The 15,478-nt window shown below is 54.4% G+C and overlaps 1 protein-coding gene across 2 annotated transcripts; it reads left to right on the plus strand.

Moving 5' to 3' along the window:
* Positions 1 to 312: 312 nt before the first annotated feature.
* Positions 313 to 13,683, plus strand: MTG2 (mitochondrial ribosome associated GTPase 2). 2 transcript variants are annotated; one of them, XM_044918652.1, is made up of 7 exons: positions 313 to 403; positions 8,103 to 8,339; positions 9,776 to 9,923; positions 10,530 to 10,645; positions 11,176 to 11,394; positions 11,640 to 11,778; positions 12,474 to 13,683. In XM_044918652.1, exons 2-7 carry the CDS (start codon positions 8,109 to 8,111, stop codon positions 12,845 to 12,847), a joined length of 1,227 nt encoding a protein of 408 aa, XP_044774587.1. In that variant the 5' UTR covers positions 313 to 403; positions 8,103 to 8,108; the 3' UTR covers positions 12,848 to 13,683. The 2 variants fall into 2 exon arrangements, with proteins under 2 accessions (XP_044774587.1, XP_044774586.1); XM_044918651.1 differs by lacking the exon at positions 313 to 403 and having other exon boundaries at positions 8,051 to 8,339.
* The last annotated feature ends 1,795 nt before the right edge of the window (positions 13,684 to 15,478 follow it).

The following is a 15,478-nucleotide window of genomic DNA, read 5'->3' on the forward strand; positions in this document are numbered from 1 at the left end:
GTGGCTGTCTGTCCGACAGGGACAGCCGGTGTCTGACGGGGGAGGCATTGTCTGTCTGACCGGGGGCGGGCGGGGCGGGGGGGGGGAACCAGTGCCTCCAAACCCGCACCTCCTCACAGGGGTAGTCAGTTACCCGGACTGGGCCCAATTGCGTGGGCGGGGCTTGGCCGCGTCTTCCGCTCACGCGCTCTGGGCAGGCCCTCCGCAGGCGCGGCTGTGCCGGCGGCGGGCCCGGCCCCGGAAGTGACGTATCCTTCCGAATTGGTGAGTGCGGGCGTGGGCGCCGCGGCTTGGGCGTGCGGGAGGGCTCCGGGCCCGCTGAGGAGGAGGCTAGGGGCGCGGCCCTGTGAGCGCAGCGGGTGGGCTCGGCGCGGGCGAGCCGGGTCCTCGCGGCGCCGCGCAGGTGCGCCTGGGGCTCCGGCGCAGGTGGCGGGCAGCGGCGTGGAGCCTCGCGCGCCCTGTGCAGGCTCCGGCGCGCACGTCCTGAGGGGCCCTTCGGTGCACGGAGAGAAAGTCTTGCTTCCGGCGGCGTCGTGCGGGCGAGGCGGGCGTGCTCCCCGCCGGCTCCTTCCTGCGCGCGCGGCGGACGCAGAGGGACGCGGCCCGGGGCCCCTGACGGTCGCTGCGGCCTGTCCTCCGGCCGCGTCTCGGGGGGCACTTTCTGCGGCGCGGAAGGCCAGCTCTGCAGGTGCAGGCGCGCCGCGGGCAGGTCTGTTGGAGCGGAGTGCGGCGTCCCTCCCGACCCTCCGAGCCCCGGGTGCGACCCCGCCGGACAGGCCCGCGGGCGCTGCGGTCTGACCCGAGTCGTCGGCCCCAGCGCTCCAAAGTGGGGGTTCAGAAAAAAGGGAAGGGTCAGGAGTGAGACGGCACCGTCCCACGACGAAGGCACTGCTTAGGCGGGAAAATGCAGGCCAGCAACAGACTCGGTGCTTTCACGTGGAGCTGGTGATGGTGGAGTTGCTCGCGCCCCTGCGGAGGGGAGGGTGCGGTCCGAGCGGTTCCTCCCCCGCAGGGACCTCAGAGCGGCCCTCCGGCTCTTCCCTCCAGGGTTGGCCAGAGGGTGGTTCTCCAGGGCAGGCTCTTGCACCCCGGCAGGGTGGAAGGCGGTCTGCAAAAGCAAACACACATACCCGCGCCTGGGTTGTTGTAAGGAATAAATTTTACGATTTCTGTAGAAGCTGTAGAAGAGGTTCCTGGCAGATAGTAACCTCTGTGGACCAGGATGGAGCTTAACACTTTATAGAGCAAAGAAATATTGTCTAAAGTGGAGCCCTTGCCCTGTGCTGAGTGCCTTTCCAGCATTTTTATTTATTATTATTTATTTACTTTTAAGTAGGTTTACACACCCAGCGTGGAGCCCATTGCGGGGCTTGAACTCACAACCCTGAGATCAAGACTTGAGCTGAAATCAAGAATCGGATGCTTAACCAACTGAGCCACCCAGGTGCCCCCTTTCCAGCATTTTTTAAAGCCCCATCCTGTAATTGTGAAGTCCGCTTGACCCTGGACCCTGGGCTTTCACAACACTCTCTGGCCTTTGTATCTGCTGAACGGGCCCAGTAGACGGATGCTCCCAGGAGGAATTTGAGCTCACTTTTCTGAGTTTACGGTATAGACCAGCGCTGTGCAATAGGACTTTCTGCAGTAGTGGCAATGTCATGTCCAGTATGGGGCCCACTGGCCACATGTGACTGTGAGCACTTGAAACCGGGCTTGTGTAACTGAGGGACAGGATTTTTACATTCTCAAATTTTTAATGAATTTAAACTTAGCCACATGTGGCTAGGGGCTGCCTCACCGGGCAGAGCAGGTATGGCATTAGAAGGAAAACAGACCAAACAGTGTGAATCAAAGTCAAGCTTGTTTACTTGGTAGCGGGGAGGGCCCTGTCACTCCGCCCTGCCTTCAGCCGGCTTTTCCACACACACAGAAGGGTGGGAAGAAGGAAGCACTCCCAGTTGGCAGGATTCAGAGCTCTGGTCTCTAGCTGGCTCTACCGGGGTGACCTGTGCGATAGACCGTCCTCCAGTTTCGCGTCACTGGTGCCCTGTGCCTGGTGTCCACGCGGTTGGGTGGGCAGCGTGGCTCTGCAGCGGGCTGAGCCGTGGGTGTGTTGGTAGCAATGATGGCTGAGTTTACTTCTTTCACACTCCACTCCTGCCGCCTCCCGTCTGATAGCTCAGGCCTCGGGTGAGTCACTTCACCGCCTCACCTGCAGAGTGGGAGAAATATAAGTACTTCCTTTACACAATTGTTAGGAGGACCTGAGGTAACCCCTAAAAAATACTCAGGTCAGCAGCATTTTGCAGGTAATGAGGCAGAGGTCTTGAATGTTTATTAAAATTATTTCTAGGTAGCTTTTGTATCGATGCTCCTGACTGTAAACAAGATTGTTTTCTTAATTTCATTTTCTAGTTGTTTGCTGGGAGAGTATAAGAATGCAAGTGATTTTCGTGTATTAACCTTGTAACCTGCAACCTTGGTTAATCCATTTATTAATTTCTGTGGAAACAATCCTATCTTCTGCCTACTTCCCCCCTTTTTTTTCAATTCTTACTGCAGTGTTTACAAGACCAGGTTGCATAGAAGTGGGGAGCATAGCGATCCTTTCTCCATCTCAGGGTAACAGTTCAGTCTCCAGGCAGTGTCGGCCTTCTGTGGATGCCCTGTATCTTTGGAGATGTGCCCGCCCGTTCCTCGTCTGCTGCAGCATCTCATTTTCCTGATAGTGAATGGCTGTTGGCACTTGTCAGACGTGCATGATTGCCCATGGGAGGTGGGGTTGGACCTGCGAGAAAGCCTGTCTTCCAAGAGTCTTCTCCTTGGCCCTGGCATGGCATGGGCTCAGCTGGACACTGTTTTGTGAAGGACTCTTTGCATCTGTATACATCAGGGATATTGGACTGTGATTTTCTTGGTCAGCAATAACAGGTTTTGGTTTGGGGTCTCATGAGCCTTATACAGTGAGTTGGGTAGTAACCTCACTTCGTTTTCTGAAGAAGTTTCTGTAAGATTGTTGCTGTTTTTTCCTTCATTGCTCTTTAGAATCTACAGGGGAAATAGTGTGAGTCCAGAATCTTCTTTTGGGGAATACGCTCTCATAAGAAGTTTCTCTTTTGGGGTGCCTGGGTGGCTCAGTCGTTAAGCGTCTGCCTTCGGTTCAGGTCATGACCCAGGGTTCTGGGATCAAGCCCCGCATCAGGCTCCCTGCTCGGCGGGAAGCCTGCTTCTCCCTCTCCCGCTCCCCCTGCTTGTGTTCCCTCTCTCGCTGTCTCTTTCTCTGTCAAATAAATCTTAAAAAAAAAAAAAAAAGTTTCACTTTTTTAGTAGATACAGTGCTATTTACACTTTCTTTTTGTGTTTATTTGGTAAGTTGTGTTTTTCAAGAAATTTGTCCATTTCACATAAGTTGTTGAATTTGTTGGCAAAACATTTTTCATGGCGTTCTCTTACCCATTTCACATCTGTACGGTTTGTTCTGAAAACCCGTTTTAAATTCGTGACATTGGTGATGTGTGTTCACTATTTTCTTGATCAGTCTGACTCAAGGTTTGTCCGCTCTGTGTATCTTTCCAATGGGTCTTTTCCATCTCTGTTAGCGCTGGGTCCTGTTTATTTCTGCTCTATATTATTTCCTTCCTTCCGCTTTGCTCTTCGTTTCCTGGTTTCCTGATCTCAGCTCCCTGAGTTTAGGTCTTCCTTCTTTGCTGGTGTGAGCCCTCAGAGCTCCGAGCGTCCCAGGAGCTGTGGTCCTTGTGCTCTCCTTGCTGTGCCATTCAGGATATTCTCTAGTTTCTTGTTTGATGTCAGATTATTCGGAACAGTGTTGTTTAATTTCCATGTAATTGGGGTTTCCTTAGGTTCTTGATCCTTACCGACTGCAGTCCTGTTGTAGTTAGAGGACACACTCTGTGATAACCATCCTCACACCTGGGAACGACTCGTATTTTACACGAATGGGTTCTGTGAATGTCAGGTCCAGACTGTGGGTGTGATTGTTCAGACTTTCTGCATTTTTACTGCTTTCAGTTGTTTGCTTGCTTGGTTTTCAGCTACTTTTTTATCACTTCCTGAGAGAGCGGCACTGAAATCCCTCCTGTCCTTGTGGAATGGTCTGTTTCTCCCATTAATTCTGTCACATTTTGCTTGATGTACTTTGAAGTGCCCGCCGTGCGCGTCTGTAGCTGCTTGGTCTTCCTGATGAGCTGCCGTCGTGTCGCTCTCACGTGTCTTCCCTCGCCTGGTTCGCTTAGGGTACGTTGCCGTCCTGTTCATGTTCTGTTTGTCCCGTCCTTCCAAATGGCTGGCGTGGTTTCCAAGCATCCCCCGTGCCCTGTTCGCTGGCTCTCTGGCTGTCTCTATTGCGTGGCAGTGGCTGCTCTGGAGCTTACAGCGCGCCTGCCCTGCAGCCTGTCCTCACGCGCTGAGCTGAGACCGTGCCACACCACGGGCCACTGGCCCCCACGCCGTCCCTTTAATCTCCTCCTGATCTTACATGTTCACGTGGAGGACCTCTGCCTGCGTTGAAGACCCACCGGGCAATATTATAAATCAGTCTTTCTTGCTATAATCTTACATAATTTAACTCTTGGGGCACCTGGGTGGCTCAGTCGGTTAAGCGTCCAACTCCTGATTTCGGCTCAGGTGCTGATCTCAGGGTCATGGGATTGGGCATCAGGCTCTGCACTCAGCGGCGAGTGTGCTTGAGATTCTCTCTCTCCGTCAGCCCCTCCCCCCGTGCGTGCTCACTCTCTTAAATAAATAAATATTTTTAAAAAATAAGCTCTTGCCAGAAAAACAGGTAGTCCTGTGCATTTACCAGTTCTGTTGCTGTCCTCCATTGCTAAAGATCTGGGTTTCCCTCCGGTGCCATTTTTCTTCACCTGAAGAACTTTCTCGAGCATTTTTTTTTTTTTAAAGATTTTATTTATTGGGGCGCCTGGGTGGCTCAGTCAGTTAAGCGACTGCCTTCGGCTCAGGTCATGATCCTGGAGTCCTGGGATCGAGTCCCGCATCGGGCTCCCTGCTCAGCGGGGAGTCTGCTTCTCCCTCTGACCCTCCTCCCTCTCGTGCTCTCTGTCTCTCATTCTCTCTGTCTCAAATAAATAAATAAAATCTTTAAAAAAAAAAAAAAAAGATTTTATTTATTTATTTGACAGAGAGAGACACAGCGTGAGAGGGAACACAAGCAGGGGGAGTGGGAGAGGAAGAAGCAGGCCCCCGGCCGATCAGGGAGCCCGATGCGGGGCTCGATCCCAGGACCCCGGGATCATGACCTGAGCCGAAGGCAGACGCCTAACGACTGAGCCACCCAGGCACCCCTCTCGAGCATTTCTTGTAGAGCCAGTAGATTGGTGAGCTTGTCGTGTTTCACTTCCCTTCCTGAAGGGTATTCTCCCTGGGTGTGTGATGCTGGGTGCAGGGCTCTTTCAGGAGATTAAAGACAGCATTCCAGGATGGCTTAATGCAATGTGGGATCCTGGATCTGGCTCTGGAAAAGAGAAAGAGATGTTAGTGGGGAGACTGATGAAATTCAAACGCCATCTGGAGTTTAATGAAAGTATCAAAGCTGGTTTTTTAGTTTTGACAAACGTACCCAGGTCATGTAAGATGCTGATATTAGGGGAAACTGGATAAGGGGTATATGGGAATATCTTTCACTTTTTTTGTAAATCTAAAGTCATTACCAAATAGGGGCGCCTGGGTGGCTCAGTTGGGTTAGCATCTGACTCTTGGTTTTGGCTCAGGTCATGACCTTGGGGTCTTGAGATCAAGTCCTGCGTCAGGCTCCACGCTGGACATGGCACCTGCTTGGGATTCTCTCCCTCTGCCCCACCCTTGCACGCATGCACATGCTTGCGCCCGCTGTCTCTCACTCACTCACTCTCTCTCAAAAATAAAAAAATAATTCCCAAATAAAAGTTTACTTTAAAACAATACGTTTACAGATAGGTAACAGGAGGGTTTCCCCACGGAGGGGCAGCCAGCATGGCGGTGGGAGGAGAGCACCTGTGTGGAGGAAGGTTTGGCTACTGTGGGGACTGAGCCAATAAACAAACATGTTGAAGATGTTGGAAGCCAGAATGGGGTTGTTAAGACAGAGAAAATTAGCATGAATCCTGTGGTGTGGAATTGGGCACATAGGTATGAACTCATGGTTTTCGACAGATGCTGCTCTCTAGCTGTGGGTGGATGGGCGTAGCAGTGACTGGGGGGGGTGAATATTGTGTGTGGGTGTGTGTACCTTTGTCTGCTCTCCAGGTCCCCGCTGAGCCTGCGAGCAGCGACACCCCAAGAGGCCGGAGCATGCCCAGCACATAGAGGGGCTTCTGAATCCCATTCTCCACCCAAAGCAACTAGGGCTTCTTGAGTAAAGGCTGATCTCAGGGTCACCTGGGGAGAGTACAAAGTGAGCCCAGAACATTTTGTGTCACGAAGCAGGGAAATGCTCTGAGATTGATGGGCTGCCATTGGCCAAACTGGAGACCACTTGAACATCAAAAATAAGTAACAGAGTGGGGCTCACTGAATAAAGTAAGAACCACAAGCCCATGGGAATGAATAAACGGGAAGCTTAGGGAGAAGGGGGAAACCAGCAGGGACCCCCGAGGGCTGGAGCTCAGAGCATCAGGAAGGGACCAAGGAAACCCAGCCTCTGCGGGGCTGTGGGACATTCTTGTCACGAGGGGAGGGGACATCGGTCAAATGGGGACACAGATGTGCTACAAGACGCCTGGCCTGTGGCCTTGCATGTGTCACGGGCACGAGAGCCAAGGAAAGGCTGAAGAACCTTCCAGGCTAAGGAGGCTGAAGAGCCACGCGGAGGGGCTGTGTGCGTGGCTGGCGGCCTGCTTGCAGAGGTCGCCCAGCTGCTCCGTAGGGGACGCCCTTAGGCGTAGGGAGCACACGTGGGGTGTTCCGGGGTGGGGCGCGGGGAGTCAGGTTGGCAGCTTCCCCGCAGGTGATTCAGGAAGAAAAGAGTCCTTCACCCCGTACTCCCGCTTTTCCATAACTGTGGCTGTTTCCAAATGAGAAGGGCAACTTTTTAGTGCCTTACTAAGAGAAAAATTCCCACCAAGGATGTGTTTCCCTTCCAGGCGGGGCACAGGATGTGGAGCAGAAACACACATGATGGGCTTCTAAGGAAAAAGCAAATTCTGTTTTTTCTCCTGCTGTGTTACACACATGGTGGCTTTATAATGATATTTTAAACATTACATACACATTTTATATTCCTACCTGCGTATACATTTCATACTTAGAAATGGGAGGAAAGCCTACCTGGTTTCCTTTTATGGGGCACATGTGTGCCCACACAGGGGCATCTGAGAGTGGGTGGGTATGAGGCGCTCACAGCAAAGGGAGAAGGGGCTGCCACCCCCCTGGAGGGCCAGGTCCCAGACTGCCTCCCGTCTGCCCTTGGCGCCTGCAGGGTGTGTAGCTGTTACGGGCTGTTGAATGAACAGGTAACGGTGTGAGCAACTCCTAGTTAAGGAGAAGTAGCTCACATTCAGTCAGCACGCACACGGGCAGCCTGTTCATGGGGATTAACTGGCCCTGTCCTCCCAGCCCTGTCCCTTTGACGGACACACAGAGTGGGGCCGCACATGGAAGGGTGCCCCCTGGCTCGCACTGGGGACGAGGGGCAAAGGGGGCATAACCACCACACTCCATACTCGGTATTCTCACCGCCTTCCAGTTAGACTAGTTTTAAATGGCACAAACTAACCCATTAACATTTGAGTAACTGGGTGTTTTAAGAAATTTTTATTGGAGGCTCAGATTTTCTTGTTAATGTTTTCATCGATCAGATATTTGAAAAGCCACAGAAGAGCATATCCAGTGATAGAGGAATTTAACGGTTTTAAGTTCTCTTTACACACATCTTGCGCCCAAGTGACGCAGAGGCCGACGAGGGCCGGTGAGCCTTGCTGGCTCGGAGCTGAAAGTGGTGAGTGCCGGAAGGAAGTCCTGGCCATCGGTCCATTTGTAGGTTTCACAGCCACACCTAGACAGTGCTGTGCACGGGCCCTGTCCTTCAGTTTCTGTTTGACTGCAGGTTTAAACCAAGTGTCTGATTTTGCCAATTTGATTTTTGTTAGGGAGCCATGGTGCCTTCAAGGCTTCTCTCAGTAGGACTGCGGATGGTGCTGGGGGTCGTGGGGCGCCGGACTCGGGTCCGCCTGTGGCCCGCTCCTCCCAGGCTGCTCTCAGCCAGCTGTGCGGACTGCGCCAAGCACCAGGAACCCCCCAGGAAGGAATTGCTCTCCGAGAAAAAACTGGTGAGGTTTCTGACCTTGAAGGACACCTGCCCACATTCCCCCCTCAGAAGGCACAGGGCATTGTTTTGAACAGCATCCTGTTCATTCATTCTGTGTGTGATGGAAGGGATGGAATGGGATGAGGGCCTGTGTGCGCCGAGCCCCCAGCGCTCGTGAACCCTGCAAAGACCAGGGAGGGCACCGGGGGCTCCAGAGACACCAGCCACGTTCCTTCCCTTCAGCTGGGACGGGCGCGTGCACGCTTCTTTATCACTTGCCCACGTGTCTGACGTGGGTGCCAGGTACATTCTTAAGTATGTATGAATATTTCTTAATTTAAAACATCCGGGGAGGGGAGGGCTAGGCCTTTAGTTTCATAGTTCTTTAAGCCTTCCCCTGTTTTTGTTCTGTTTATCAAAACCTTGTATTGAAAACATGAATGATCTTTGATTAAATTCAAGAAAATAAGTGTATATGACCCACTTCACTTTCTCCTAAATGGGGGGGAGGGTGTCCAGCTAAGCATTATCAGGGCAAACAATGTCTCCCTGTGGGCACCTCACTGCTCTCAGTGGCGGTTTTTGCCGGCCACGTGGCTTAACGTTCCATGGGGGTCTTGTCTGTCCCCCAGACGGTAAAAATTCAATCCAAGTTTTCCTCCTCTGGAACGCTCACCAGTTGTGCTTTTTTCCCCATCAGGTTGATGTCGATGAGGTTGGCATGTAGCAAAATTAGACAGTTTTTGAAATAGTAATTCATGGTTTTTCCATGTGGTGGTGCCAGAGAATCTTAAAGTACTCGTGTATTAAAAAAAAAAAAGATCTGCTTATGGAGTAATGGATAGAAATGCAGACGCGCTGGGTCCTGGCAGAGGGGCTGTCCGTGCCCACGCATGCAGCAGGCGGGTGGGCTCCTCGCTAGCGGTCGCACCCCGGCCCCTGAGACCCCAGCGCCTTAGAGAGCTGACCTTGTAGGATGAGCTCAGTGTATTAAATGTGAACCTAGTTAGTCAGTCCTCATTCTGTAGCTACCGTATGCCTCCCTGAGGGGCCCAGAGAGAAACTTCCTCTGAGACCAGGGGTCTGTCTGCATTGCTGTGGTGAACACGGCCCTCTTCGGTCACTTCCTGAGTCGGAAGCCTCATAGCCCACCGAGGACTCCCATTCATTATTGTGTCTTTCCAGGAGCAAAGACCTGCTGTTTCAGTAACGTGTTTCTATTTGAGAAAAGATGGAAAGATGCTTTATTTAAGGAGCGTTTACTGAACAGCTCCTGTTTTCTTTAGGTTGCCTTTCTTATCCAAGCGTGTGTTGCACACTGACCACTTTTCACTTCCAGTTTGTTGACTGACGTTTGCCTACAAATATTAGTGACTTGTGGGTACTCTTTCTTACAGTTGTAGGCGAGATTAGCAATTTAATATCACTAGATACAAAAGGTACATTTCACATGGCTGCTTGGTCCCTGAAAGGACCGCAGGTGGGTAATGACCGGGCTCGCTGTGCTCTCTGCAGAAGAGACATTTTGTGGACCATCGCCGAGTGCTCGTCCGCGGGGGCCGTGGAGGCGACGGGGTGAGCTGCTTCCACAGTGAGCCCCGGAAGGAGTTCGGAGGCCCAGACGGTGGTGACGGAGGCAACGGTGGCCACGTCGTCCTGAGAGGCACGTGCTGCAAGGGGCAGCTGGGGGAGGAGCGCTTGTCTGCTCGCCTTTGGGGTGGGACTTTCCCTCTTCTCATCCTCATGGGAATTTGAATTCAAAAATCGATGGATGGACATCATTTTTACTAAATTATACGGATGTTCACATTTAAATAACGCCCCTAAACCAACTTCATTGGTGGGTTTTGTTAAATTTCAGGAACACAAAGCTCATTTACGCTCAGGGACTCTAGCGTTCTAGGCCGGTGTGCAAAGGGCAGGGTCCGTGTTACTCTCCCCATGCGCCCTGGGAGGCTGTTGATCACATTGAACACTTGGGGCGCGAGTGCTAGGTAAACCGGCAAACGTAGTCAACAGTCACAACACGATAAAGTAGAACTGTTGTTACATTGGTGATGGCATTGTGGGTTTGACTTTTTCAGAAATTGTATTTTCTTAAAGAAAATGAGAACTTTGCTTTCTAAAAAATCACATTGCCAGTTGGGTCACTTGTGCCGTGACTTCACGCCACGTTTCCCTGTGCGTTCCCCATGTCCTTAAACGGACAGTGCACAGACAGTTCTGCTTTTCACCCAAGGAGGGTGAAGGTCCTTGCTCTAACTCGCAGCTGACCAGCAAGTCAAGTCGCTGTCCTCGGTGCTGTCGCGGTACCAGGGTTCCCACGGAGAGGCCGGCGGCAGGAAGAACTGCTCCGGGCGCGGTGGCGCCCTCCTCTACATCCGGGTGAGCTGACGGCTGCAGAGCCCACCCCTGCCTGCTTCGCGGGGAGGGGGGGCCTGGCTTGGCCACGCATCCGCCCTCCATGAAGCAAAGCCCCGGGGTGACACTTGGTGCTCATTTTATCCCGCGTACGTGTATGACCTGTTCAAAAATCATGAAATAATTGTATTTAAAAAGTGGGACCCCAGGGGCCCACTGTTCCTCTGTCCTAACCCTCCCAGGGCATCTCTGGGAGTGGAGACTCTACTCCTCTCAGACTATCCCAAGTGTTTTCCAAATGCTTTCATCCACCCTAATGTTTGAGAAACACTATTTGGAAAAGCCATTTATGCAGTTTGCAGGGAGTGTCACAGCCCCATAAAGTCCCCCTGAAGGCCAGGACCTTTTTCCTGGTGCTTCATAGCTCTATGAAGGGGGAGCCTGGTGGCGCCCCCTCCCCTCTGCTCTGTGCCCTTCTTCCAAACGCGGATATAAGCTCTGGGTCCACTCCACTCCACGTGTCTGCTCTGCTGTAAGCCCTTTATTATTTTCAGGTTCCCGTGGGCACATTAGTGAAGGAGGGAAGGGAAGTCGTGGCTGACCTATCGTGCCCGGGCAGTGAGTACATTGCTGCTCTGGGCGGGGCAGGAGGAAAAGGTAACCGCTTTTTCCTGGCCAATGATAACCGCGCACCCGTGACTTGCACCCCCGGACAGCCCGGTCAGGAACGCATCCTCTTCCTGGAGCTCAAGACGGTGGCCCACGCTGGGATGGTGGGTATCGTCTGGCGGGGGGGAGGAAGGAGGTGGCATTTTTAGGGCAGAGCTGTAGAAAATCCGGCCCTGATGCCGAAGCGTGCCTCCAGCCTGGATGTGAGCCACAGCTTGGCGGCCCCGTTCCTCCCAGGGAGGCCCCTGTGTGTGCACTTAGGAGCCCACGCTCTCATGCGTCCCTGCTCCCTGACCTCGGCCAGGCCCAGGCGCTCCAAGGTGGCAAGGTGTGTTTACCTTTCCTCCAGGTTGGGTTCCCCAATGCAGGGAAGTCCTCGCTTCTCCGGGCCATTTCGAACGCGAGACCTGCTGTGGCTTCCTACCCGTTCACCACCTTAAAGCCCCACGTGGGGATTGTTCACTGTGAGGACCACCAGCAAATAGCAGGTAGAACTTCCATGATTCTCTCCAAAGTTGGCCTGAGATGGCATCAGAATAGGAATTATGTAACTGTTGAAGAGCTTCCCACCCAAAATGGAGCGTTGTAGTTCTGTATGAAAATTAGGTTCTAGACTCGCTTCCCACCCCATCCCCAGGCCTCTCTTGGCTGGATTCAGGAACCGATGTGTCAGTTTCAAACCAGAGGAGGTCCTGCCTCCTCTGGTCTTCTCCCGCTCCCGGTCTCCGTCCTGGAGACGACATGTGACTTGAAAAGCTTCCCTGTACCATTTTGAGAGAAGAAAACTTTTTCCCAGAAGATAATGTACCCATTAAAAATAGTAAGCCTGCTGCTGATGCTACTCTCATAGCGCTTTATATTTGCAAAGTACTCTGTAATAATTTCCATCAGTAATCCAGTTCTTAAGTTTACAGGAAACCACTTTCCCCTTTCCTGAACCATTTTTAAAGCCAGAGGCCAGCCTGTGTTAAATATTCCTTATTAGGCCGGCCGGCCAGCCAGCAAGCTTGTCACCCACATCCTTCAGAGCCTCTGCCAAGCTGAGGGCAGAAGTGCCTGGGCTGGCGGGTGGCCTGATGGCGTCCCTTTCAAGGTGCTCCTTGCGAGCCTCGAAGCTCGGCACTCGGGGCCCACAGGGAGCCAGGCCTGCCCTCCCAGCCCCTCCGCTCTGTCTCCCCTGCAGTGGCCGACATCCCAGGCATCATCCGGGGTGCGCACCAGAACCGGGGCCTGGGGAGCACCTTCCTCAGGCACATCGAACGCTGCCGTTTCCTCTTGTTCGTCGTGGATCTTTCGGAGCCGGAACCGTGGACTCAGGTGGAGGACCTGAAGTTCGAGCTGGAGAAGTACGAAGCCGGCCTGTCCGAGCGACCCCATGTGGTCGTGGCGAATAAGATCGACCTTCCTCAGGCCAGAGCCGCTCTGCCCCAGCTGCAGGCCCGCCTGGGCCGGGGCGTCGTCGCCCTGTCGGCCACAACCCGGGAGAACTTGGAGGAGCTGCTGCTGCGCCTGCAGGAGCTCCACGGCCGGCACGTGGCCCCCGAGCTCAGGTGGTAACGGCCAGGCTGCCCCCCGAGGATGACCGACTCGGAACGTCACCGGCTCTGGGCGGAGATGAGAAAGTAGCCTGAAAGAATTGGCGGTGTTGCTGCTTTGCCTTCTGCCGTCCCTGGCGCTCACCCCCCAGCACCCGGGCCAGGACCTCGGACCAGGACCTCGGACGTGCGTGCCTCTCGGTGGTCTGCTCCCCAGGGCCTCCGGCACCCGCCAGTGTACTAACAGGCTGAGCTGGGCTCCCCACCCTTCATTAGCGCTCCTGATGGGCAAGGACCCTGCGGCCATCAGATGCGGCTGAGCCACCCGACTTGGGTGAGCCAAATCCGAACCTGCACATGGGACCCCGAGCAGGAGGCATAGACTCAGGATCCCTGACACTGTCACCTCCAGAGCTAGCCATGGTCCCGTCCTACGGAGGGGACATGAGGGTGTGGGGACAGGTAGCGTTCACAGCCACAAGGCTCTTCTCAAATGCCCCCATCGGAGAAATGCAGTAGGGGCGACGCCTCCCCTGTTGTTTGCTTCACGACTGAATGCACCCAATATCCGACCCGGGGCCGCGCACTTTCTGACTCCCAGCAGCTGCGGCTTATTAACTGAGGGCACAGACTTGTGCCCCCACATAAAGTCTGAGGCTTCGGACATGTCCCCAGGGGCCCTTAAGGGATGAAGTGGTTGGGGACCAGGGGTGATCAGGGGAAGGGGCCCTGGGCCCTTTGTGGATTCGCCCTGGGGCCCTAGCCCCTGGCTGCCGGGGTGCTGGGGGCTGGGCCTGCCTCAGACAATAAGCTTGAGCCTGAGCTTTCAGGAGCAATTCTGTTTTGATCTACAGTCAAATCTGCAACTAGAACAAGAGTCCTTTGCCTGAAGCTTTATTTTAATGTCTTATAATTTCCAAGGTCCTTGTGTTTTGGAAACCAGAGATGGGTTTTGCAATCTCTTTGCTCTCTCTGGGGCCACCACAAAGGATTCCGTAGAACCCTGTTAATTATTGTGGCCTTTCATCTCCGGCTGGGCCCGCGCCAGTGGCTGGTGCTGCATGCAGGGACAACACTGGGGGCCTCCCTGCGTCTGTCCTGCATTCGCCTGTGCCCCCGGCAGCCTCAGGACCTGACCCAGCAGAGGCGCTGGTAAATATTTCTGGAATGAACAAAGGAGCAGTGTCTGATGTGTACACGTTAAGTTTCTTTCAGTAAAAAGTGCGTGGTTGGCGGGAAGACTGAGCGGCGGAGGCCCAGGTGCTGCCCCCCCCCATCCCAGCCCCATCAGGGCCACTGCTTCCAGCCGTGTCCCCAGGTGCCACCTGGGCCTCCACACTGTTCAGCCCTTGCTTCATGCATCAGTTTGGGGCACCACCTGTTGACACCACCCCGTGGATCAGGGACTCCGCTCTCTCGCCACCACGCCGGTCATCAGGGACCCACACGTCAGGCTGGCAGAGCAGGTGTCCAGCCCCTCGCCTTTCTTGGAGCTGATCTCTACCCTGGTCTACTTGCCTCGTTTTCTCTCCACCCCTGGATATTTGTTTCTGTCCCAACGTCTGTCCCTCCCTATCGGTTCCATCTTGCAGACACTCCAGCTCTGGTGGGCATTTCCTCCCCTGTGCCCTCCAGTCTCCCATGCCCACGTGGCCCGTGCAGTCTGCCCCCCAGTGTCTCCCCCTTGCTTTACCTCCCTGTCAAGGCGGCTGTCACCTGGTTCCTCATGGCCTTTCTGGAAGCAGGTCTGAGGATGGGGGCCTGAGCTGCAGGATGGAGCATTTCCCACATTCCCCCATTTTTAGCCCTAAGGCTTGGCACCCCCATTTCCAGAGCTCCTGCATCCACTTGCTCCAGAGAACAAGCCTCCAGGCTCCTGCACAGCTCCTGAGGGTGCAGGGGGGTGCCTGGGGTGCCTTTACCAGCCCTGCCCTCAGCCCTGTGCCCACCCCACCCTAGAGGTTGGCCCTGCCCTGCTGGCCTCCCTTTGTCTTTGTAGAGGCTCAGCCCCTCCTTGTGCCTTTCCTAGCGTGCTGGTAGGGCTCCTGGTAGGAGCAGATGGACACCCCTGTTTCCCGGTGCAGTCAAGCCCTGGGAAAACGGGCGCGCCGCCCACCCTGAGCTGGAAACCGAATGCGGAAAGCACGTGTCAATACGGCAGCAAGCAGAAGGCCAGACGACACGGTTATGTGACCACAGAGGACCCCAGCTCTGCTGCCCGGCCTGCCATGTCTTGTGAGAGTTGGGGTCCGTCCCTGCCGTCAGCCTGGGCTGACCTGCAGAATGTGGGGACTGGGCCCCCTCGACCCCACCAGTGCCCTGCATGTGACCAAGTCCCAGCTGGCATGCTGGCGGGCAACGGGCACCACTGAGGCAAAAACAAGCCACCCACAGCGCCCATCCACGGGTCTGAGCCACACGCTGGCTGCTTCTCGCCAGGAATGTGGAGTGCTTGTGGGAGGGAGTGCGCACTGGTGTGTCGCTTAGGCGCAGAATGAGCCCTCCGCAGGCCTTCTCCGTCCAGGTGCCTTGAGACGCTGATCTCTTTGGCGCCGTCTCGGGAACGGGCTGGGGGCACCGTGGGCGGAGTTAGTGATCGGCTTTAGAGTGGAGTTTTATCAAATCTGTGTTCATGTACTCAGGTTGCCATGAT

This window comes from Neomonachus schauinslandi, chromosome 10 (genome assembly GCF_002201575.2).
Source record: "Neomonachus schauinslandi chromosome 10, ASM220157v2, whole genome shotgun sequence".
Taxonomy (NCBI): Eukaryota; Metazoa; Chordata; class Mammalia; order Carnivora; family Phocidae; genus Neomonachus; species Neomonachus schauinslandi.